The sequence below is a fragment of the Myotis brandtii genome, unplaced genomic scaffold (assembly GCF_000412655.1).
Source record: "Myotis brandtii unplaced genomic scaffold, ASM41265v1 scaffold573, whole genome shotgun sequence".
In the NCBI taxonomy this organism is placed as follows: domain Eukaryota; kingdom Metazoa; phylum Chordata; class Mammalia; order Chiroptera; family Vespertilionidae; genus Myotis; species Myotis brandtii.
In genome coordinates this window covers 1-25634 of record NW_005370145.1, presented here as the reverse complement: position 1 = coordinate 25634, position 25634 = coordinate 1, and the positions used below count along the sequence as shown (strand labels likewise).

The 25634-nt window shown below is 45.6% G+C and overlaps 1 protein-coding gene across 3 annotated transcripts; it reads right to left on the bottom strand.

The window, feature by feature from the left end:
• Positions 1-1550: 1550 nt before the first annotated feature.
• ALOX12 (arachidonate 12-lipoxygenase) lies at positions 1551-19445 on the bottom strand. Of its 3 annotated transcripts, none has more exons than XM_014549902.1 (14): positions 19286-19445; positions 13599-13800; positions 12139-12220; positions 11925-12047; positions 11705-11808; positions 11243-11403; positions 9443-9586; positions 8428-8637; positions 5669-5755; positions 5297-5466; positions 4700-4821; positions 2623-2723; positions 2345-2515; positions 1551-2017 (listed from the first exon to the last, which is right to left on the bottom strand). In XM_014549902.1, the coding sequence occupies exons 1-14, from the start codon at positions 19373-19375 to the stop codon at positions 1838-1840; spliced, it is 1947 nt and encodes a 648-aa protein (XP_014405388.1). In that variant the 5' UTR covers positions 19376-19445; the 3' UTR covers positions 1551-1837. The 3 variants fall into 3 exon arrangements, with proteins under 3 accessions (XP_014405388.1, XP_005878765.1, XP_014405389.1); XM_005878703.2 differs by lacking the exon at positions 19286-19445 and adding an exon at positions 14367-15373; XM_014549903.1 differs by lacking the exons at positions 5669-5755; positions 19286-19445 and adding an exon at positions 14367-15373.
• Positions 19446-25634: the final 6189 nt, after the last annotated feature.

The window sequence follows — 25634 nt, the reverse complement described above, 5'->3', positions numbered from 1 at the left end:
ACACCGGGCGGCGGGGGCTGTCCTCCAGGCGTTGGTGGCCAAAGGCGGCGTCGGACACCAAGCAGCTCCTCGTAGTCCCTCACTGACCCATGTATCCGGGGCGCGAGTATGGGAAGGGCAAGTGCCTAATGTTTCTTGGTTTCCCCCCGCTTTCCAGGTTGCAATGGAAGGAGCCGGAACGTCACGTGATCCGGTTTGGCAGGTCACATGACGAGGAGCCCCCAGCGGCTGGTTTTGGGGAAGGCGTCTAGGTTGCGGAGCTCCTGGTCACCTTGGAGGTGGGCTCCCTGTAGCAGGGGATTGGAACCGACTTTCCCCCTCAGATGCTGTACTTTCGGGTGGTATCTATCCTGTGGGGGACATAGAAATTCACGCCGAGAGAGGACGCCCGTTTCCCCGCGCATCCCGACCCTTAAAAAGAGATATTCCGGCGCAGTACAAGGTCATGAGACCCTTCCTGAGGTCAAGCGGACGGTTGTGGCCAGAACGCTTTCAAATGGCGGAGCGTTCTGGGCATTGGGAATACTTGAGTGACGTTTGCTACCAAACATGGAATACTAAGAGGTTTTGGGTGCCAAATCCAGGAAAAATATGGGCGTCAGGAAAAGCCTAGGGAAAGTAGACTGTGAGTAGGTTGTGAAGGTGCGTGGTCCTGCTAATTGTACTGGAGAAAGAAATAATACACAAAACATCACTTTGCTTCCCTCCTGCAAACGAAGGAAACGGATGATAGGCCCTTTGAATAAGGTAGGGGACACGACTTTAAAAATATGAGGAAGTCATTCACTCCAAAGAAAAAGTTTGTATACTTCACTGGTAAGAGGCAGGTTTGTAATAATCACTCAGGGAAATGCATGTTTGAAGAACACAGTTCTGTTCTGAGCTTGTACCCAGCCTAGTGAAGACAGTGATCAAAGCATGATTGAGAGGGGCCATTCTGAACCCACGACAAACAAACCGTGGTCAGTATAATTTTGTGGTACTTTTTCACTTATCTTGTGCATATTGTTCTGAAAAGGGTAATGAGAGAGAACATAGAACCTGGATCACAGGTAGTGACTGCAGTGTACTAAAGGGACTGGGAAAATGGCCTTGAGACATGAATTTCATGTCTCTTTTGTTTGAGACTATTTGGGGAAGGAAACCAAAAGATTTTAGTCTGCTCTAGGAGCACCTTTCGTATTCCAGGACTTTTGGGGGTAGGTGTGTGAATAGCGGTGGAGGGAAAGTTGGGAAAGAACAGAATCAGGAATTTTTAAGTTGCCCACCAAGCATGAAGTCTAGCTCCTGGGAAAGGAGAATTAGTTGAGGTAGTTCATTTCTCCAAGAAATCCCCCCACCCACCCCTGAGAGCATTCTCTGGATGTTTGCAAGTAGAGTCAGTGCTTCAGGCCAGATCAGGCAGCCTTGTCCAGGTACTGTCCCTGAGGGCCACATTCAGCCTGCAGCCTGTGCACGTCTCTAGCAAAGCACAGGGGTGTTAGTTTTGTTTTGTTTTTGTATTTTTAAATGTTGTAAAACAAAAGAAGAATATTTTGTGACACGTGAAGTTCACATTTCACTGAGCATGAATAAAGTTTTATTGGAACACATTCACACTCATTCATTTTCATATTGTCCCATTTGCTACACTGGGAGTTGAGTAGTGACAGAGTCTGTGTGGCCTACAAACCATACAATTTTTATTTGGCTTTTTTGTGAAAAGGTTTGCTGCCTCCCCCTCCCTCCTAGCACCCCACTCTCCCCACCACCACCACCCTGCCTGGGCCAGTGGGCTACTGATGCAGAGAATTTATTTTGGAGAGCTGAAGTTTTCCAGGTGGGGGCACCATAGAGCTCAGATAGTGATACTGTTCTCTATGTTGCTGGGCTTTAAGTATTCGTAGGCAAGGTCAAGTTGCTCATTCCGGGCTGTCATTTCCCTCTCCCAGTTTTCCAGATCTGTATGGAATTGGTTTAGTACAGCTTTGGTCTTGGATCCCGAGAAATACTGTTCTTTGTGATGCCCCAGAGGAACCTAAGAACGAACAAAGGATCAGTCAGTTTCTAGTTTGAAGGCAGAAGCACCTAGAGCATTTTGAAAAACCCTAACTTAACTCTGATGCCGTGTCACATATAGAAATTTTTTGATATTTGCAACCATAGTAAAACAAAGACTTATATTTTTGATATTTATTTTATATATTTAAATGCCATTTAACAAAGAAAAATCAACCAAAAAAATGAGTTCGCGTGTCAGAGGTGTCATAGGTTCGCCATTGCTGACCTAGAGCTTAGCCCTTAGCCCCTCACTCTGATGTTCCCCTTCCATAATCATTTCTCTTTCCCCAGAGTCCTCACTTACCATGTCTGGCTGGCGTCGACCTAGATGCCATGTGATGGTCATTTGAAGACAGGCCTGTTGGACATCAGGGAGTGAGCCCATCACGGTGTCCATTGTCACATCTTCCTTGGTGGTGGGTGGGGGCATTCGCATTGTGCATGGGGCATTAGGCACCCAGGCATACCAGTCCAGCTGGGGAAAGAAAGTACAAACCTAGGATCCTGGCACTTAGGGTTTGAACCCCTATCTCCCTTGGGTATCCACTTGCTTTCGGGACCTGGGCTTTCATCTGTCCATACCTGGCCCTTGTTGATGGCCCCATGCTGGGCTGTGCACGTGAACACACACATGGTAAGGAAATGGCAGAGCTGATTCAGAGACTGGAAGGAGACAGGGAAACCTGGGGAGGAAAGGAACAGGATTTAGAGGCTACAGCATGAGAGGAGAGAAATAAAGGTTGATGTCTGCGTTTTGGAATTGATGGGTGTTGGTTCATTTATTCAAATATATTTGCATCAGACATCAGTTTCAGTTTAGGCTCAAGCAATCCAGTTTGGGTACCTTAAGCCAATTAACTCTCTGACCTCAATTTTTTCACCTATAAAGTGTGGATGATACTTACCTTCTAAATGAGATTCTGTATCAAATATTGATATTACTGCTTAATAAATAATTATTGTCATTATGGAAGGGTTGGGGGCTGAAAGGGTTAAGTGATCAAATATCTTCTGCCTTAAAAAATGGTTAAGAATTTAGGGTTGCTCCCCCCTATTCCCAATTACAATGTGAGGAATAAGAGAAGTCATGATTTCTAGTGTCACAGCCAAGAGAGGCTTTCTACAAAGCTTATCCCAGGCTGCCCAATCACCCTATCAGTTAAGTGGAACAAGTATAATCACTCTCCTTTTATAGATAAGACAGACACAGTTGGGAAAAGGCAGAGGCTGACCTTGAACTTGGGATCCTGACTGCTAATTTCTGACAGTTTTTAATCTTAACACGTTTCCTCTACAAGTCTGTTGGGAAAATTAGGCAAAAGTCATCTATGAGAACTGAGGGAGAGAGAATGAGAGGCCGTTAGTTGGGAGGTTAAAGTTAACATGTGGAGGTTGTATTTTCCAAACGTAGTTGGTAATAGTTGGGGAAAAGATGGCCAGGCAGAGGAAGTAGAGACTTGGGGGCATGTGGAGCCTAAGGAGCAGTATTGAGATGTCCTAGAGCAGGGGTCCTCAAACTATGGCCTGCGGGCCACATGCAAATACAAATATTGTATTTGTTCCCGTTTTGTTTTTTTACTTCAAAATAAGATATGTGCAGTGTGCATAGGAATTTGTTCATAGTTTTTTTTAAACTATAGTCCGGCCCTCCAACGGTCTGAGGGACAGTGAACTGGCCCCCTGTTTAAAAAGTTTGAGGACCCCTGTCCTAGAGAGTTTGGTCCTGGGAGGGTGGGGATGGTGCTGCCTCAGATTCTGCAGGGAGAGGCCCCTCCAGAGCATAGGTGTTGGCTTATTGCTCACTGCATCTCCCGGGTCTGACCACAATGGCTCCCCAGTAAATGTCTGTAGGTGTCCTACAGAGGTAGAGATGTTGGGGTGAAGTGTGAGGAGCAGGGACTGAAGGACGATTTGAAGCAGTCCAGGTTGGTCCACGTGTGCTAGAGAGACGAGGATGAACCTAGGAGAGCTCAAGAAAAGCAGTTTCTTCCCCAGCAGTTAAATGTGATTCGGGTATGCTAAAGCTAATGACTAGATCTTAAGCCAGTGACTAGATCCCAGCAGGGGTCGGGGGAGGACAGATTGGCAAAGGAATGTGAGCACCAAGGGACAGGGAACTGAGTTTAGATTTGAGCCAAAGGTATAGTATTGAGCTTGCACCTGGAATGACCGTGTACTGTGGTAAAGTGTGCAGTATGCCTGGACCCTCTGTGTGTGCTGGACAGTAGCAGACAGGATAAGAAAGGAAAACCAGAGTGGGTCATTGTGGGATTTGGTGGGAAAATCTTCCCATTCATATCCTCAGGCAGGAAAATAGACATTATGAAGAGAGATGTGAGCCCCAGTAGGGCCTGGCCAGATCCCCCACTGGCTGTGGTTCTGGACCCACTGGGCCCCATGCTGTGGCAGGTTGGGGGCATCTGTGACTAGACAAGGGGGAAGGACATAAAAGTTGATGGTCAGGGTCTTTGAGGAGGATAATCCTTGAGTTTCTAGGATTGTCCTGAGACTTAGGAGGTGGGAATGAGATCCAGATGCTTCATGTGTGGAGGGTGAGAGGGGGATGAAGGGTTGGGATCATGTCCCTAGAAGGGCAAGGCTGACAAGGGGCTCTGGGAAGAGTGTCCAAGGAGTTCTCTTCTCTGGGGAGGGATCTCACCTCGGTCCTGGGCCTGGCACAGTCCCACCTCAGTGATCTCCCGACACCAGGCCTGCAGCTCAGGGTCCCCTCTCACGACGTCATCCCCGTGGTAGAAGAGGTGGACGATCCCTTCCACGTACCTGCCCAGAGGAGAAGGGAGCTGAGCTCCTTGAGAGTACAAGGCTGTAGCCTCTGACCTCTACTCCTTTTCTGTGGCCTCTGTCCAACACACTCTTACTATGTCTGAGTGTAGATCCTTTAAGACTTGTCTTTTGAGACATTAGTGTAGAAAGGAATGAAATTTGGTCACTTGTAGAAATTCTCCATACATGGTTGATAGATAAAATGGACACAGTTGGAACAAAAACCCTGATTTCTCCAGATCCCCCAGTCTCCCCATCCACAGCTATCCCAGCCGAGGCTGTCTACCCCCATCCTAGTCTCTTCCTTATCAGACCCTACTCGCTGTCTCCTCACTGTCCCTCATCTCTCCCAGGATTGAGTCCTCTGCTCCTCCCGTCTGGACCTTCTTGTTTCATGTTCCTTTTGTCCCATGATGACCTCAGGCCAAAGCCCCATTTTCATTGTCATTTCTCAGCTCCCACTCTCACCCACCGAGCAATGATCTCCCAGAGCCGTAAAGCATCATGGGCATAGAGGGCACTTGGGATGCCCAGCAGGCCCCGGTCAGCCAGATCGTCAGGAGGACAGAGGGAGCGGTAGGTCAGCTGAGCCATGGCCCGCCGGATCAGCTGCACATGGCCGCCTCCACCAGTGCTCACAGCCTGGGACAAGAGAGATGAGAGGCCTTGAGGAAGAAGACAGAGCATAGTGTACAGGAGGTTCAGACGTGGGGTTCTCACATTTAAAGACATGGGTATAAAGGGACAGACTCCTGGGTTTAAGGGTCAGGGCATTCACACAGGTTGGTCTGGGATCTTGAACGTGACAGCAGTTAGATGGCCCCACATTCCATTACCTCCTTACCTTATCAAACACACCGCCCTCTGAGATGAGTTGGGTCCTCGCCCGTGTGTTGATCTCTATGGTGTAGCGGGTGTGTGGGATCAGGAGCTGGATGGAGAAGGTTGGAGGAGTGGTTTATGGAGGACGTGCTTGGGCCCTTCTTTATCAGGGAGTGGCGCTCAGCATGGTGGCCTCCTGTCCTCTTGATGCTTTCCTCCTTGCTAGCGCCTTTGCAGGCTGGCCTCCTTCTACTTCTCTGGTCACTCATTCTCATGCTCTTTACTCCCCTGTGAGTCAGGCTCTGGAGCTAGACCTCCCTGGGTCTCAATCTACACTTGGATCCTTGCCCAAGGTACTGGACCCTCTAATAATAATCTGTCTCATCCCCTATCTGTCACCTCATCTGCCAACAGGGGGTGATAATAGGGTTTCTTATCTCGGGAGGCAGTGGTGATGCTTAGGTGAGTGACGTATGAAGAGGGTAGAGTACACACAGAAGTCCTCAGGTCTCAGCTGTTGTCATTTATCTTCATTATTTCCACCTTCAGTGTTTGATTTTGAAGAGTCAGCCCCTTTTGATTTTCTTTTATATTTCTATCATTTGCATCTTCATAACTCATAATTACCTCTTTACTCATTATCAAAGCCACACTCTTATCTTCTGGTCGCTTCACAGTTGGCTTTTAGGGGGTGAATACCTTTAGTCAGAATAAAAGGAGGCATTCTAAGCTACCTACTGAAGCAACACGGGGGCTGCACGGTCCCCTTAGGCAGTTATTTTTAATAGCTTTTTAAACAAGAGCTTTCCTGAAGTGTTAAAAAAGGCTACATGAGGATGTATATTTCTTTTTATCTCAGACTATTTTGTGTTCATTTCCACCCAGTTTATATACAGGTCTTCTGTAGTGTTGGTATTTATCTGAGTTCATGCTGGACACAGGGAATGTGATACCTCTGGTGTCAAGATGTCAAAGCAGCTCACAGTCTGAAACTTTTCAGAAAGTTGATGAAAGAGGTTGAGTTGTCATAGAAAGTCCAAAGTCCACATGAGGAGAGAAGATACCTGAGGACAATCGATTCCTAATAAGAGTAACAATAATATCAGGAACTAATGGTTTTTCTAGCTTTCAGCCTGTGTTACATTGTTATGTCGTTTTATCCTTCATCAACCCTCGGTGGAGCTCCTGTTGTCCTCATTTAGAGATGAGGACACTGAAGCAAGCCCCTGGTCAGTTCTGAGGCCAGGATTCAGGATTAGATGCTGGCAGTCTGAATCCAGAGCCTGCCTACATTACAGGTTCGTTCTCCTGTGTGTCCTGATAACAGCTCAGCGGTTTGCCAGGAGATGAAGCTGTTTTGGTGAGTGGATGGAGGTGTGGAGAGGGATGAACTAGTAAAGGGGGGTGAGCAGCAGATTGTGATGCAGGAGCACCATGAGGTCAGTAAAATCTAAGATTCTATTAATCACACAGATTCCATCTCGTCTATGTTACCCCAGACTCAATGAGGCCATAGCTAATGTTGGGCAGGTTTGGGGGTCAGGGTGTAAATCCCCAGCTTGAAACACAGTTCAGTTCTCCTTATCCAGATACTCATTTGCATATCTTGCCAACATTTCAAACTCTGTGGACCTGACACTAAACAACTTGTGTTTGCTTTGTGTTTGTTTCCAAACTGTCTTTCTCTCATGACTCTGCTGTTTTTGGCAGTTGCTCTGGATCATAAGCTTGTATCAGTATTGTCCCTTCTCTGCCATGTTCCTTATACCTAAAGTGTCATCGAGATTTTGAGAATAGCCCTAGCCAGTTTGGCTCAGTGGATAGAGCGTCGGTCCTGGGTTTGATTCCGGTCGAGGGCATGTATCTCGGTTTAGGCCCCATCCCCAGCCCCAGGTGTGTACAACCAATCCATATCTCTCTCTCACATCTATGTTTCTGTCTGTCTATTCCCCTCCCCTTCCATTCTCTAGAAATCAATAGAAAAATTTCCTCAGGTGAGGATTAACAACAACAACAAAAAAGATTTTGAGAATACTTTCAAGCAAGCACAAGTCTTATTTTGCTGCCTTTTGCCTGGCAGTAGATACTGAGCTCACTCTCTTATAAAATTACAACCCACCCATCCTGTGGACTCTTAGGTGTTACAGCTTAGACCTGTGACCTTTCTCTCTTCGGTCTTATTTGAAGTCATGTGCACCTGCTGTTTCCTCCAAGTCTTTGATTTGTTTTCTTGTCATTCCTGTAACCACCTTGCATGTCTTTCTCCACCTATTTCCTGGGCAGGTATAAGTAACCTACTGGAGTGCTCTCCTTGCCTTTTGATCCATTCCTACAGCAGACTCCTCAGTTGGGGTAGGACATTCTCTGTCAATACTATAGTGTTTATAGGCTGTCTTGTGATTTCAAATTCTAGTTCTAGATATTATTCACTGGTTAGTTCTTATGGGCATCACTTGTCTTCCTGGATAAACAATAAATCTCCTAAGACAGGAGCAAGGGTTTTGTTTTACTAACAATATTCCAGTAATACTCCAGGCTCATTGCTAGATGGTCAGGTCTCTGGAATTTCAGAGGGTTCCCTTATAACATGTCCTGAAGAAACATTAAGTGACTTGATGCAATTAAAACGCAAGTCTTAAAATATTGACACAGTCTTCCTTTTCTTCCCTCTTTCTTTCACAAATGGATGTAAACATTTTTTGCTGCTGCAGTATCATGTGATACTGGCCATTTCCCCTCTTGGATCTGAGCAAGATGGGACATGGAGGGTAGAGGATTTACCTTGAAGACAGGGTGCAGTCCTGGGAGGCACCTCATGGTGGCGACAGCAATGACTTCACCCACCAGATGAGTGTTCAGCAGATGGTATTGGAGCTGGTGAAGTTGGAAATCTGAATTTCGTACCCAGATCTTTGCCAGGAGCCAGGCAAGTGGAGGATCCGAAGGCAGGAACAGTGATGGGGTCGGGGAGCTGGGGTTGGGAGGCTGGATCTGGGAAAAAGAAATTGAATGTTTATTGAACTTCCACTTTATGAAGGACATTATGGTCACCATTCCTGGGGAAACAGAGGGAACTGAGTAAGGTTATTCTTTTCCAGGAAGTTATAATCTAGGAGGAACGAGGACCCTTCCACCCTGCCTCTCACTGGCTGTGCGGCCATATGAGTGCCATGATGGTCAGGTTGAATGCAGGAGAGTCAGAAGCAGAAGTCCAGTAAGGAGATTCTAACAGTGGTTTGGGAGAACTGTGGTGAGGTTCTGAGTTAGGGTGGGAGGATTGAAAAGGAGAAACTGGATGTGTTAGATAATTGACAGTATTTGCTAACTGAGAACTTTGGGAGAAAAGATATTCAGGAAACAATGTGTATTTAGAGTCAAGGCAACTGAGAGAGTAAATAGTGATTCTCAAAGTGTGTTCCCAAACTAGCAGCATCAGCATCACTTTGGAACGTGTTAGCAAGGCAAATTCTCAGTCCCCACCCGAGATCTACTGAATCAGAAAATCTGGTGGTGGACCCAGAACCTGTGTTTTAACTGGCCCTTCAGGTGGTTCTAACGCACTCTAAAGTTTGAGAACCACTGAGTACAGGGTGAGAACTCCAAGAGGCCATTATGACTCTTGAACAGGTACTTCCAGTTGGGTGAGTCAGGGAAAACCAGGCTGCAAGCAAAGACTGACATGAGGACACGTCTCACTGAGTGAGGATTGAATTTGGGAACCAAAAGCCAGAGGGCTGGGTCCCTGGGAGCAGAGATTAGGATGAACAGAGAGCAGTGTGGGGAGGCGGTGCCTCACCTGGATGACCATGGGCAGCAGCTTCCCACTGGGTTCCATCTTCAGCATGACAAGGGGGGCAGCCAGGTACTGCTGCTCTTCTCGGATCACATTGGCTGGAATTCCATCCAGAAGGATGAAGTCAGCTTCAAACAGGGAACCTTTCTGGGGAAAAGTTGAACATATCCATAGTTAGAATTCAAAATCTACAGAGACAGGGCAAAGGAGGCAAGACATTTAAAGATACTTAATTTGCCCTAAGTGGTTTGGCTCAGTGGATAGAGCGTCGGCCTGCGGACTGAAGGGTCCCAGGTTCGATTCCAGTCAAGGGCATGTACCTTGGTTGCAGGCACATCCTCAATAGGGGGTGTGCAGGAGGCAGCTGATCGATGTTTCTCTCTCATCGATGTTTCTAACTCTCTATCCCTCTCCCTTCCTCTCTGTAAAAAATCAATAAAATATATATTAAAAAATAAATAAATAAAGATACTTAATTTTATTAACCAATATCACTCCAATAAATTTAATTAAAAAATAAAGATATTTATCTATTGTCTTGCCATCATCCTATATTAGTACCAGAGCCCTATTGTCAGAACCAGAGCATCTTGTCCAATTCCTTTCATCTATATATATAAAAGCCTAAGCAACCGAATGACCAAACGACCAGTTGACCAGTTGCTATGACCACTGGGGGGCAGATGCTCAATGCAGGAGCTGCCCCCTGGTGGTCAGTGTGCTCCCACAGCCAACCTCCCGTGGTCCCTCCCCCTGGCTGGCCGGCCAACCTCCTGCAGCCCCTCCCCTGGAGCTGCCCTCCCCACCCCCAATCGGCCCTGATTGCCGGCCAGGCGGAGGGATCCCACCCGTGCACGAATTTGTGCACCGGGCCTCTAGTTTTAAATAAATGAAGAAACAACCTGGTGTGGGTTGATGGCTTGTGCAGGTTTTGTGGTAGCAGGTCTGGGTTTAGAACCAGGCCTCAGTCCAGTTTGCATTGCAGGCATTGCAAACTCTCCCATTGTCAAGATGGCTGTGCCCCTCCCCCAACATCCCCTAGCGCTCTGCTCCCTGTGTTGGGTGCCCATCAGCTCAGCAAACGCTCTTTCACTCACTGTCCAAATTTCACCTCCTTTGCCAAGTAATCCTCAGAGGTTCCTTGACTATCATTGCCATGGAATCCAGACACATGCACATGGACACGCTCACATCCTGCTTTGTTTGTCTGCCTTACATCCAACTCATCTTTTCTGTATCCAGCTTCCTCCTCCAGGAAACCTCCTCAATTCCCCCCCACCTGACAGTGCATTCTTTTTTTTTTTTTTTAAATATACTCTTATTGATTTCAGAGAGGAAGGGAGAGGGAGAGAGAGAAAGAGAAACATCAATGATGAAAATCATTGCTTGGTTGCTTCCTGCATGCTCCCTACTGGGGAGCAAGCCAGCAATCTGGGCATGTGCCCTGACCAGGAATTGAACCTTATCCTCCAGGTTCATAGGTCAATGCTCAACCACTGAGCCACACTGCTGGGCTGACAGTGAATTCTTCACCCTTCTTTCTGCCCATGAACACTGGGAATGTGTTTGTCCCAGTTAACATGTCTGGCCCCACCTGCATGCACCTTGGACATCCATGCTGGGAGTTCCTCATAGTTTCTCCTACATGTTTTATCATCTCTAGGTTTTTTACCAGCACAGGACTCTTCACCCAAGGACAAGAGTTACCACAGCCTCCCTTCCCAGACTCACTTTTGGTTCCTCCTCTTCACCACTTCTCCCCACACAGACAAGGAGAGAACAATGTAGGGTGGGAGGAGATACCTGGAGTTCTTTCTCCAACTGGGCCTGAAGCTCTTCCATTCCTGAGGGCAGCACCAGCCGGGAGGGCAGAGAGGTGGAGCGTCTCAACAGCATGGGGTTGGCGCCATTGAGGAACTGGTAGCCAAAAAACTCATCATCCTGCCAGCGCTGGTGAACCTTCTCTGTGGGGTCAGGGTGGAGGGTAGGAGGAGGATATTCTTTTAAAAAAAATTGAATTTATTGGGGTGATATTGGTTGATAAAATTATGTAAGTTTCAGGTGTATAATTCTATAATACATCATCTGTATACTATATTGTGGGTTTACCACCCCAATGATTCAGGCATATGATTGCCCTGTATCCAGCCCCTCTCTGAGATGACGTCTCATCTGGCAAGGCCTTATTGGGGACTACGGAGTATGAAGGTTAGGTCATCAAAAGGGGCCATCACAGGTTTATAGACACCTGGGGGAATCACTGACCAGCCAGATTGCTCTTCTGGCCCCAGAAGATCTGATCAAAATCCTCCAGATGGTTCCAGGAGCTCAGGAGGGTGTACACACGCTTGAGGGCCATCTCCAGTGCCCTAGGACAGGCATTGAGGCATGAGCCCCTTTGCTGACTCCTCAGCCCCTCACTGTTTACCACCATTCTTGGGTCTCCCAGCCCTTAGTCTACTCTGAGCTCCAGGCTTTTCCTCACCCAGCCTTCAGTGTCCATTCAAAGTCCAGCCTCTTCTTCTCGTGGAATCTCACATTTGGAGGTAGATCGTCCTCACTGCCTGCAGCTATAGTCAGGGGTAACCCTTCCTTCCAGGTGGCCCAGCTAGGACATGGGGACAAGGTTCAGGTCAGTGATGTGGGCAGGGTCAGGAGAGGGGGGTGAAACTTGGGGTCTAATATGGGTGGGTGGTCACCAGTATACTTGCTGTCTTTCCTTCAGTTCCTTCTCTCGATGTTTCTGGAACACATCTGATGCATTGTCTCCTGCCAGGCGGGCTGGGGAGACATGAAGACAATTGGCCACACAGTTTTGCGTGTTCCTGTGCTCTGTCCTCACCGTCCTTTTCGTATCGTAGTCCCTGTGTTCAGTTGTGCTCTGTTGCTTTTATCTCCGTCTGTTCCTCAGTTCATTGATTCCCCAGACACATTTATCCCAGCTTTGCCCTCCTGGTCTCACTTATCTCAGCCCCCGTCTCTTGCCTTGAGACCAAAGTGTCATGTTTGCCACCATTTTCTTGTCCCTTAATCCATCTTTCCCTACCTGATCCGATTTCATCCATATCTATGGTTGGATAAATCACCTGAATTAAGGTGACAAAATCTTTTTTTAAAAAATCTTTACCTGAGGATATTTTTCCATTGATTTTCAGGGAGAATGGAAGAGAGAGGGAAAGACAGAGAGAAACACCGATATTAGAGAAACAAATTGATTGGCTGTCTCCTGCACGAGTCCCGACCAGGACCTGGGCCGAGGAGGAGCCTGCAATGAAGGTCTGTGCCCTTGACTGGAATCGAACCCCAGATCCTTAGGTCCGCAGGCCGATTCCAGTCACGGGTCTATCCACTGAGCCAAACTGGCTAGGGCAAGGTGATTAAATCTTAGTCACCCCTATGCCCACACCTGTTTTCCTACTACATATTGCTTTGGTGAATTTTCACTTCTTGCATCTCACCTGCCACACCTGCAGCTGTTCTCAAAAGCTGTTTGCTTTCTTTACCTGACTTCGTCTTTCCTAGACTTACTATTGAAGTCCGTGTTTACTGACTTCTTCCTGCTCTTATCAGTACTTATACTCACCTGTATCAAAGTCAGATACGTAATGTTTCCAGCCTTACCTGTTCTCACCCCCATTTGTCTCTGTGTTCCTGTCTCTTATTTACCACAGTAATTCAATATTTGCTGTCCTCCTTCATTCCAACAGTCAGCGTGCTCCCTGCCCTCACAGGTGTCTTTCCATGTGGTCACATCATTTATTGCTCCCCTTCCCTGCTTCCTCTCAGGGGTCACATGTGCTAGCCTTACCTGTCCCTGCCCTAACTGGTTCCCAGTCACACGGAGATTCCTTTCCACTTTACTTTGGCTCTTCTGTTTCCCAGCGTGGCTGCACCTCCCATTCCCTCTGCTCACATTCTTGGGAGGTGGGATGTACACATCACTCACTTCCCTGTCCAGGCCCACTTCCAGCCTTTTTAATTTTATGTGTAAATTTCCCTTCATTGCCTGCCTTGGCCATCCTTAACCTACTGAGCACGCACTTTTTCAAGCCTCTAGTCTAGGACCATCCTCAGTGCAATCCTCCCTCCTCCCCACCCCCCATCCTCCTCTCCACTACTCCCTACGCCCCGCTCCCACTTCCCTGAGGCGGCCCCTCACCGGTGCCCTCAGGCAGGGTCAGCACGCCCTCGCCCTGCACCCAGCGGTAGCAGGGGAAGGCGGCCTCCTCTAAGGCTCCTGGGCCCTGCACGGTGATGCGGTCGCAGAACCAGGCGTCGTCCACCAGGGAGTGGTGTTTGCGCAACTTCACGAACTGCAGTGGCCCCAAGTCCTGGGGAACGTCCTGTTCAAACTCCTCCACCTGTGGGGACAGAACCTGGTGAGACTTAGTAGCGGGGACCCGGGAGAGGACGTTTAACTGAGGGTGCGGGGTCCTCTGCGGAGTCTGGTGACAAGGCCTCCAGGGACAGCATTGCCTCCTCCCAACACCTGTGGTGCCTGTGGGTCTCAGACGCCCATCTCACCAGAAAGAGGAGGGATGCGGGCGAGGCCCACAGTGTCTTGAATTGAACACTGAGCACCATCACCTACCCTGTCCATTAACTGAGCTCTCACCGCGCCCGCGCTCTCAGAGGTCCTTCACCTTGACCATTGATCCCATAGGAACACTGGCCTGGGGTCAATGGGAGAAAAGTAGTGGAGGATGTGAGGACCACGGTGGGGCCGAGGGGAGAGGGGGGAAAGGGGTTGAACCCAGCCAGGGCCCTGGCTCTGAACCTGTCACCCACAGAGGTGCAGGCATCCCTTCTCACTGGAAGGCCCAGCTGGGGAAGCTGCATTGTCATTGGCTCCCAGCCTCCCTCGTCCCGCCCGCCCTCACTCAGCCAGCCCAGTCAGGGGGTCTGAGTCCCCGCTTCCCCCGCCCACCTGGCCCCGCGTTGACCGCAGCTGCAGCTCCAGCTCCGCCTCCCCGCGCTCCCCGACCAGCCACAGCTGCACGCGGTTGAACGACCCGGAGAAGAGCCAGGCCCCGGTGGCCACGCAGATGCGGTAGCGGCCCATGGCGAGGGGGAGCCGCTCAGGGCCGCCGGCGTGAGTCTAGATGCCCTAAGGCAGTTCGGGCCTTGAAAGATGGGTCTGGGTCCCCGCCCTCCTCACTACTTTCAGGCGCTCCCAAGTCTCCGCCCCAGACGAGCCCCAACCTGCCAGCTGCCCAGCAGAATGGGGAAGGGCAGCGCCTACTGGTTCGAGCTGCTGTGGGAAGATAAAGGGGCCCTTGGCCCGGGTGAGGCCTAGAGGATGGATGCGGCAGAGCGCCTCTGAACCTCCGGGCGAGGCCTGGGGCCAAGAGCCTCCAGGTTGGAGGGAGCAAGGATGAGGACACTCCCCAGGCCTCCAGGCCTTTTGGAGAGCTGGTTGATAGAGGGGGTGAGTGGGCCTTCCCCTTCCGGAGCGGAAAGTTTCCCTTTTTCTGGACCGGGGCGTGAGAAGGCGGTGGCCAACATGTGGAAGGCCAGCCTGTGAGGCTTGGCTGGGCTGCTAGACCCCTTATGGTCCCGAAAGTCTTCAGTTCCTGATTTCTTCCGCATCTGAGCGCCGTCCTTCAATAAATGACCAGAGGTTGCCAGGCTGCCTAGAACCTGGAAAAGTAACAGCTCAGAGACTTGCTCCCTGCCTCTCCCTGAACCTGGTTGCAAGCATCCTGGCATTAGGGTCGTAGTTACACCAGATATTGAAGGAGGCCTAACGGAGGCAGGCAGTGAGAGCCTCCTCTTGTCCAACCTTCATAATGGGTGCAGGAAGGGTTAGGGGTCTGGGTATTAGGGTGCAGTATGGAGTCACTTAGGGGCCCAGGATACATGGACAGTTCTCATGAACTTTGCCCTTTCCAGGTGAATGCAGCCTTTTTGTCTTCCTTATATTCCAGGTAAATATTTATAATGGCCTCATTTTACTGACCATGGTGCCTGCTTCCTCTACCAGAATTCTCAGAGATCCACCAATGAACTTGTATGCATATATGCATAACCCATGGACACAGACAATGGGGTGGTGAGGGCCTGGCTGGAAGAGGTGGAAAAGGATGGGGGAAAAGGAGGACCTATGTAATACTTTCAACAATAAATATTTAAAAAATAAAAAAAGAAGTCTAAAAAATTTTATGTGAACAGTAGGCACGAAGTTCCACTTTCTTCTTCTTCTTCCCTCTTGTCTTAATCCCACTCAACCCCAGCTATTTCCTGGTCCTTCATGGCACTCAGGGGAGGAAACCAGGGAACAGGAGTGGGCCAGTGCTGGTTAGGGACTTTGTACACATTAGAAAGATGATTCAGGGCTCAGGCTTTGTCACCCACCCAGGAACCAGATGGAGCCCTTGGTAGGTCCCTAATCTAGATCTTCTTGGTCTAAGAAGTCATTGTAAGCTTTTGGCTTACAGTGAATAGGACTGCTGGCTGGGGTAAGCCAGGGCAAGGTAAATCTGCTTTCTAGAGCGAAACCCAGGTCAAGCCCAAGGAGTCTGCTCATGAGTCTGTGGATTCATAGGTGCATCTTCAATCATGAATACACTTCTAGAAGCAGTTGATTTTGGTCGTTTAAAAAAAGAGTTGTGCTGCACTGTATACATTTTCCGGAAGCTTGCTTTTCTCACTCAAGAGATAGATCTCTTGGAAACCTCTGCAGCTCAATAGTTATGCATCTGACTCATTCTTTTAAATGGCTGCATGGTGCTCCCCAGTGCACCCAGCCATTCCTCTGTTGATGAGCATTCAGTGGTTTCCACTTGTATGACCTGTGCTGAATGCTACAAAGGGCGTGTTTGTACCTACATCCTTGGGAACTTGACGGTTTCACTTCTCTGGGTTAGAGCCCAAGGAAAGGGTGCAAAGGATAAAAGGCTACCAGAATAGAAAAATACCCAGGAACAAAGTAAAACAAACAAATAAAAGACAAACAACACAGCTGTCTTTACTTTTCAGACAGAGGAATACACCAGAAAAGCCGTTGGCTGAGTTGTCATGGAGAGGAGTAAGTCAAGGATTTTCAAAGGGGGTGTTCATAATGTTTACACTAATTAAAGTTGAAAGCTTATACCATGGACAGGCAGGCTACATTGACTACAACGGCTGGATTGTATACAGTCGGTTGAACCAAGTCCTAGGTCCACTAAGAATTAGGCATACCACTGTTACTCGATATTCATGGTTATTTAACATCTCCGGCTTGCTGGAAACAGTTGTGAACACCAGCATTCAGTTTTGCCATCTCCTAGGCAAGTGCTGCTAAAAGTTCTGTTACATGGAATTGCTGGCTGAAAGAGTATGCGTGTGTAGGAGACACAATTCATTTGTGAAATTGTGGAGAACAGGTTCAGTAGAGAGATGGAGGCAGAATGCAGACCAGAGTGCAACCTGCCTTTCAAGAAATAAGGCCAGAAGGGAACAGAGAGAGGGCCGTAGCTGGAGGTGGGTGCGCAGCAGAGCCAGTGAGAGGGAGAGGCTGGGATGCAGGAGAATGAGGATAAGTGACGAGGAGAAGACCCCGAGGGAGGAGATAAAACCTGGAAAATGTGAAGGAACTGGCCTCAGATTGTGCACTCTCACAGTGGGGCAACAACGTCCTAGTTATTACAGTGGTTGGTGGCCTTCCAAAGGGCCATGCACATAAACAGACATGCTAATATATTAAAGTTTCATGGAGCCAGGACAGAGAGCTATTAGGAAAAACATGTCTTCCAGGCTTTGTAGGGGCAAAATGCGGGAAGAGGTAGAGAAACATGGCTCAGGGGTGATTTCCCTAGCGGTACTCACTGCTTGGTTGCTGACACAAGAAAAATGAAAGGTTGGATTCATCCAGAACAAGTAGTGGAACAGGGACCAGAGGCTCTGTGCCTTGTTCTTACCTCCCCAACTTCATTGGTGGAGGAGGTATGGACTCCAGGCATTCTTGTTTGTAGCCAATTTGCATTAGCAAACATGGTGTCAAGATAAGCCTCTTAAATCCCCTCGCCAGGAAATTGGCATCTCTAGATGACTTGGGTTTACTTGTTCTGAAGCTGGCTTTCTCAACATTTGTGTAAAGGGGTTGAGAGGTTAATCCTGTTCACTCCCTCCAGCCCCACCGGAATCTATTTTCCTCAGGGATCCAACATCCAGTTCTTGGCCTCTCTTTTCAGGACCGAACTGCCAGGCCAGCCCACCACATCTTGGGCTTCTCACTCCATTTTTGAGAAGTAAAGATTGAAGGACAAGTGTGTTGTGCGGCCCCAGCAGAGGGCACAGAGGATAGAGAAATTCCATTTCTTCTCTGGGATCCTTGCCAGCACCCTCTAACCATCCCAAACTGTTAATCTTTCTCTTTCTGTTTACCATGTAATTGTACATGATTCAAATACCTTGTTCACACTGACTTTAGACAATTTTTATGTATGTCTACTGTTGATGGCTTTCTTGCTCCATCCTGTGTTGAACCATTTTTAAAAGCTATCACTAACCCAAAGATGTTCCACCTAGCAGACTTGTACTGAAGGTTTGAAGAGGTAATAACCAGGGCAGGGACTGGGGTGAGGTGAGTGGTACTTAACCTCAGGTGCAACACTTAAGGGGCCCCACAAAAACCCAGTAATCAAGATAAATAACCATGATGAACAAAATATCAAATTTTAAACAAAGACAGGATCATCTGTAAGGATTCATATTAGCCATCTATATTCTTAACATTTTTTGCAATCATTCCTGCCACCAGAAATGGCTCTGTGGCCTACTTGACTCCCCAGTACCCCCATGTCCAACCCACAGGTCCTTGTTGTGGAAATACCTTACCTTTTTTTTGCTTATTCCCAGGCTGTCTCACCTCTCCCTCCCTCTCTCCCCTCCGCACTAATGGCATACTTGAGGAAAGTCAGTATTATTCTTAGTTTATTATGTAAAACAACTTATCTCTCAGTCTCATCTTTCCTCTGCTCTGCTTACTGGCTTTCCAAAACCAAAGTGGCTCTGGGATGTTTTGTAAATAGTCATAGGCCTATTGTACTTTACCAACATAAATAAATGATTTTCAAAATTAATTCTCAGGTATCACTGTTTTTTTTATATTAATGTCTGTAAAATGAAAAAAACAACAACACAGATATTGACTTTCTTAAGATTCATACACTGCCATCCCCATCTTCAAAAACAATTGGCAATTGGCTGACAATCCAGGTATGTGTGTGAGAGAGAGAGAGAGAGAGAGAGAGAGAGAGAGAAAAGAGAATGAATGTGTCTACTTTAATTTTACAAAACAGAGTGGATCTTATCCCTGCTTTATAAGTGAGGGGCTAAAGTTCAAGGAGGGGAGAGGTGAACTAGCCCAGAAAGTGTCATGAGCTTGATTCATATTGCTACCACCCATTCTCTGACCCTTAGTGTAACCTTTTGTCCTTACCACTCTGATGAATCCACTCCCCAGTCTTATGACTTCTTCATTCTTTAAAGTATTACATATGTCTCTTTTTTCTCCATTGACCCCTTCCCACCGCCACTCTCACCCCCGAGGGCAAGCCCCCACCGCCCCAGTGTCTGTGTCCATTGGTTATGCTAATATGCATACATACAAGTCCTTTGGTTGATCTCTTATGACCTCTTCATTCTTAAATCCTTGTGTGCTCATTATTGTAAAAGTCTGTTGCTTTGATTAGTTAGGACTCTTGCTAGGATATACAGGGTCTGAAGCAAATAAATTTTTGCAAGCCCTTTATCTATATAAACAACTCGATTAAAAATGTATCACACAATTCACAGGCCCATGTGAGGAATGGTGGTTTATCAGCGAATTTTTAGGATAATGGTTAGTGAGGTAGTACTTACATATTTGTTTATTGTGCAGCCAGTGCACATGGAGCCTGCAGGTGCATCTATTCCAGAAGATTCCTGAGGAAGAGTGCTTAAGAGGTGCATTTTTTGATATCTTGCATGTTTGAAAAAGTCATTATTCAACTCACATTTGATTGGTAATTTGCCTAGAAATAGATTCCTGGATGGGAAATTAACTTCCCTCAGAATTTTGAAGGTATTCCAGTTAGTGAAAGTATAGGCTAAGCTTCATAACAAAGAAGCCCCACAATATAGTGACCTACACATCTGATCAGTAGTTCCTATATTATCTCTTCTATTTTCCAGCTCTTTTTTAGTATTTTCTTAGAGACTTTCTCAACTTCCCCACCTCTTCTATTGCATTAAAATTTTTCTGCTATTAAAACTTTTCTTATTGTTTGTTACTTTTAGAAAAACACTTTGTTCTTGTTCCAAGGATGCTAAATCTTTAATATTTCTGAACATGGTAATTACAGTTTTTTAAAAAACTTCTATTCCTGTTTTCCTGAATCCCTTTTTTCTTTCAAATGTCTCACCAGACATTTAGCTTTCTCTTCACATTTAAGAGGGAGGCAATACATTTCAAAAGTACAAATTGGTAGTTACAACATAGTCATGGGGGATGTAAAGTACAGCTGAGGGAACGTAGTCAATCATGTTGTAATAAACTACGTATGGTGTCATGTGGATACTAGACTTATCAGGGGGATCACTTCGTAAGTTATATAAATGTCTACCCATTAGCTACATCTGAAGCTAATATAATTTTGAATGTCAACTGTAATTGAAAAATTTTTAAGAAAATGTGATTGTGCTCATTGGTGGGGCTTTTCAAAGGAATGGGCAGAGACCTGATCATTTGGGAGGACAACTTCAGTATGAGAATTGTCAGGTCTGTCCTCTTGCATTGGCTGGTTTCTCCAGAGACAGATATCTCACTTTCCTGATTGGGGTGTATAAACCTGACCATCAGCATTCTCGGTAGCATTTGGAGAAAGAGAACCGGGAACTCAGTATTTAGTGTGTTGGCTTTCACTTAGATTTTCTGTTTTCAATAGGACATACCCCAAGTCCAGAGTCCCCTTGCTCTATCCGAGGATAAACTTTTAGTCTCCTGCTGGGGAGGAGGGAGGATTGCCTGAGTGGGTTGATAAAGGAATATGGAGACCATTTGCTTTTATGCAGATTTTCTTTCTTTTTTCTTTTAAAAAATATGTTTTTATTGATTTTTTTAGAGAGGAAGAAAGAGGGATAGAGAGATAGAAACATTGATGAGAGAGATGGACAGGGTCTAAAGCAAATAACTTTTTGCAGGCCCTTTATCTATATAAACATCTATCGACTGCCTCTGCATGCCCCTACTGGAGATCAAGCCCACAACCCAGGCATGTGCCCTGACTGGGAACACACTGGTGACCTCTTGGTTCATAGGTTGATGCTCAAACACTGAGCCACACCAGCTGGGCATCAGATTTTCAATCAGTTCTACTGTGTCCAATCTCACCTGCACCCCTACCTTCAGCAATCACTGACTCCAATTCCCTTTTGGGGGTCACTGCCCATTCCTTTGAAAAGACTGCTGTCTTGGCTTTCACAGCTCAGCTGGGGAGAGGGGCTGGTATGCTGTCAGGGTTGCAGTCTATTTCTTTTCACTGAAAGTTGGAAGTGGATGGGATGAGCTGCTGGTGAGGTACATGGGAATTTGGAATTCTGAGTGTGATGGCTTCATATTCCCTGTCGATGGCTCCCATGCAGCTATCACACCTCAGAGCATTGGCCTTGTTTCCTTCTGACGGAGAGAAATATATTCCTCCCTATACGGTCTTGCTAATGTTCTGGGCCACAATGTTCCCTTTTAATCTAATCTAGTATGATTTCCATTTTTAGCAAGTTCTCTCTATTCCTCCAAGCATTCACTTTTCAGTTTTGGAGAATAGTCATTTGTTTATAGTCCCTATTGTTTCTACAGCTGGAATTTGGTGTAGGAGGGTATACTCCAGTGCCTATCAGTCCCCCATCTGTAATCAGTATTGGATATTTATTCTGTACCAAATTTCCTTGTATTGATGATGGAAAAGATACTTAATTTTTAAAATCTATTTTTTATTGAATTCAGAGAGAAAGGGAGAGGGAGAGATAGAAACATCAATGATGAGAGAGAATCATTGCATGGCTGCCTCTTGCACGCCCCCTACTGGGGATCAAGCCTGCAACCCGGCATGTGCCCCTGACTGGAATTGAACCTGGGACCCTTCAGCCTGAAGGCCGACACTCTATCCACTGAGCCAAACCAGCTAGGGCCAGAAAAGATATTTTATTTTATTTTAAAATATATTTTATTGATTTTTTACAGAGAGGAAGGGAGAGAGATAGAGAGTTAGAAACATGGATGAGAGAAAAACATCGATCAGCTGCCTCCTGCTTCCCACTGGGGATGTGCCTGCAACCAAGGTACATGCCCTTGACCGGAATCGAACCTGGGACCCCTCAGTCCGCAGGCCAACGCTCTATCCACTGAGCCAAACCGGTTTCGGCAGAAAAGATATTTTAAATGCCTTGTCATTCTCAAACTGTGAATCAAAGCAGCAAAAAGTAATCGAACCTGCTTCACCGGTTTGTTACAAAATCCAGTTACACTCCTTTCAATATTTAGATTAAACTATTCTGTACCTCCACCTTGCCTATTAGGATATGTTTATTTTTCCTCCAGAATCTTTCTTCTGTGATGATAGTTAACAGTTTTATAGTATTTACTTTGGGTCAGACATTCTTCTAAGTGCTTTTTACGCATATTAACTTATAATATCTCCAGACTTCTCAGGGAAGCTTCTTACACTTAGTGGGCTAGCGCTTCTTCTTATTACCTGGAGGAGAACAAAATCTGAAAACCTGCTCAGTCTTCCAGAGATTCCTTTTTTTATTTTTATTTTTTTTACTTTTATTGCTTTTACTCACATGTGTGTATTGCTGGTGAAACTCAGGCTGCATAATGACTTTGCTCCTTGTCTTCCAATTAATGATTCAATGAAAACCGACCAATTAGAGTATTACATCACCTTGGATTGTGATTGGTTAGGAGGTGGACACATGGCCCAGGATGGGCTTATCAGAGCCCAAGAGGCTTACTTTCGGGACTTTGATGGAAATAGAATCAAGTCTCTGTGTTTCCATCCTGGTTGCTTGTTGACTACAGGCAGACCTCATTTTATTACTCTTTAGTTTACTGCGCTTCACAGATGATGTGTTTTCTCACAAATGGGAAGCCCGACTCTCCACCGGCAAAAAGATTATGACTCTCTTTATTGCAATCCTTGCTTTGTTGTGGTGGCCTGGAACCAAACCTGCAACACCCCTGAGGTGGGCCTGTAATGACCTGTTGACTCTTGACTCTAGTGGCCGCACGTGAGAAAGGTTATCAGAGAATAAAGCCAACACGGAGGAAAGCAAAGCTGTGTCATGGAGGGAAAGAGAGGGACTGAGTCCTGATGATATTGTTTGAACCCCTTGGTCCAACCATACCTGAGGTCACACAACTCCTGCCGTTTTCAATCGTAGGAGCCAATAAATGTCTTTGCTTTGTAAAAAAGCACTTGGAATTGATTTCCTGTTACGTGGAACAAAGAATCATGGATAATGCGAGGGGTAAGGCAGTGGCACAGTCTTTAGGCTGGAGCACCCGGGCACCTATTGTCTGGGTCCAAGAGACAGAGACTTGCAACAATGTGCCAACCTGTGAGCGTGTTCTCCCCAGGCAGCCCAGGATCTGTGTGAGTGAGTTAGGTGTGGAGTGGATTTCTCACTGCCTCCCTAGGGTCCTCTTCAGAGGGTATCCTTCTCTTAATTGCTGGAAACTTCTCTCAAGGGTGGGAACTTGGCATCTCCTTGCTTTTTTCATATTTCTAGAACCTGAGGCAGCCAGTTTAAAGGGAACTGCATTTGGGTATGTATGGGAAGACTGCCCAGTGATTGGCTTTATATTTTCACTTTGACTCACTATTTAAACTTTACTAGTATTTTTTTCCTTATATAGTTCTTTCTCTTTTTTTTCCTGGAGAATTTTAAAAAATATATTTTGGATATTAACCCTTTATTAGATGCATCATTGCCAAATATGTTCTCCCATACAATGGGTTCCCTTTTAATTTTATTGATGGTTTCTTTTGCTGTGCAGAAGCTTTTTAATTTGATGAAAACACATTTGTTTATTTTTTCTTTGTTTCCCCTGCCATAGGAGACATATTGTCAGAAATATTGCTTTGAGAGATGTCTGAGATTTTACTATGTTTTCTTCTAGGATTTGTATGGTTTTGAAACTTATATTTAAGTCTTTAATCCATTTTGAGTTTATTCTTGTATATGGTATAAGTTGGTGGTCTAGTTGCATTTTTTTTTTTTTTTGCATATACCTGTTCAATTTTCCCAGCATCATTTATGGAAGAGACTGTCTTTATTCCATGGTATGCTCTTGCCTCCTTTGGCAAATATTAACTGACCATAAAGAAGTGGTTCTCTGTTCTGTTTCATTGGTCTACATTTCTGTTCTTATGCCAGTACCAGGCTGTTTTGATTACAATGGCTTTGCAGTATAGTTTGATATCAGATATTGTGATAACTCCATCTTTGCTTTTTTCTCTCAAGGTTGTTGAGACTATTTGGGATCTTTTTTGGTTTCATATAAATTTTTGGAATATTTGTTCTAGGTCTGTAAAATACGCTATCAAGTAAGCCATATTTTATAATAAAAATGTACAATTATATATTTTACTGTTTATGAAAATATTTTGTTCTTTTCTTATTCATAAACTATGATTTGGTGATTTTTGTTTTATTAAAAAGTGATTATAAACAGACATTAGTAATGTACAATTTATGTACAATAAAATGCATGCATTTAAAATGTATATTCTCATGAGTTCTGACAGATTTATACATCCTTACATTTATGACCACTTAAATACTAGTATAAGCAATGTTTTCATTGCACCACAATGTTCCTTTGTGCTCAGTCAACTCCCTGGCCCCAGGAAGCCATGGGTTTGCTTTTTGTCACCATAAATTAGATTTGTCTTTCCTATAGTTATATATAAACGGAATCACACATAATATACTCTTTTGCATCTGGCTTTATGTACTTGGCATAATGTCTTGATGATTTATTCACATTATTATGGGTATTCGTGGTTCATTAAATTGTTTATTTTGAAATATTTATAGGTTCTCAGGAAATTGCAAAGATAGGACAAAGAGGTGCCATGCACATCTTAATGTTAACTAGAGTACAATATCAAAACCAGGAAACCAACAGGGGTTCAGTGAGTGTGTATCATTCTATGCCCTATCACATGTGTAGATTTGTAAACACCATTGCAAGTGAGATACAGAGCTATTCCATTAACATAAAGATCTTTCTGGTTTCACATTCTTTCTCCACCCATCACCATCCCTAAGCCCTGGCAATCACTAATCTGTTTTCTATCTCTATAATTTTGTCATTTCTAGAATGTTATATAAATGGAATCATATAGCATGGGACCTTTTGAGATTAGCGACCACCTTCTCCCAGCCCCTGACAACCACCATTCCAGTCTCTATTTCTATGAGTTTGACTTAAACAAATTTTTTTTTTAGATTCCACATGTATAAGTGATACCATGCAGTATTTATCTTTGGCTCCCCAAATCTTTTAAATTGAAAAAAAGGAGAGTCATTCGGTATGATATAAGACAGTAACAAGAGATTTTATCTTGTGAGATTTATATAAAATGCTTATATTCTTTTGTGTGTTTGATATAGTTCATATTTATCATTTAATGACTTTACTAGTAAAAAGCTGGTGCAGTAACCATAAAAAGGGGAGTGGCTCAGTTGTTGAGGTCTTCATATAATCACTCAGTATTGCATTAAAATTTTTACTGATTTAAGAGAGGGAGGGAAGGGGAAAGGGAGAGAGAGAGAGAGAGAGAGAGAGAGAGAGAGAGAGAGAGAGAGAGATATGAGAGAGAAACATTGATCAGTTGCCTCCTGCATGTACCCGGACCGGGGATCAAATCTGCAACCTAGGCATGTGCCCTGACAAAGAATAGAACCCATGATCTTCTGGTGCCCGGGATGACGCTCCAACCCACTGAGCCTCAGCAGCCTGGGCTCCGTATTGCATATCTAATGTTATCTTTCCTGAACACAGAAGAAAGTACCAAGTCATCTCACTCATTTGTGGAATATAAAGAACATTATAAACTGTTGAACAAAAATAGATAGAGGCAAAGAAGCATCAAACAGACTATTAAACTACAGCAGGAAGGTAGAGGAGGGTTGGGGGGAGTAAGAGATCAACTGAAGGACT

Excerpts from the sequence above, each read along its gene's own strand:
- ALOX12 (XM_005878703.2), bottom strand. The coding sequence starts at position 14,501 with ATGGGCCGCTACCGCATCTGCGTGGCCACCGGGGCCTGGCTCTTCTCC. Across the intron at positions 5,467-5,668 it reads AGGGCGGTGTGTTTGATAAG|GCTGTGAGCACTGGTGGAGG; the intron begins GTAAGGAGGTAA and ends CTCTTGTCCCAG. Across the intron at positions 2,018-2,344 it reads GTCGACGCCAGCCAGACATG|GTTCCTCTGGGGCATCACAA; the intron begins GTAAGTGAGGAC and ends GTTCGTTCTTAG.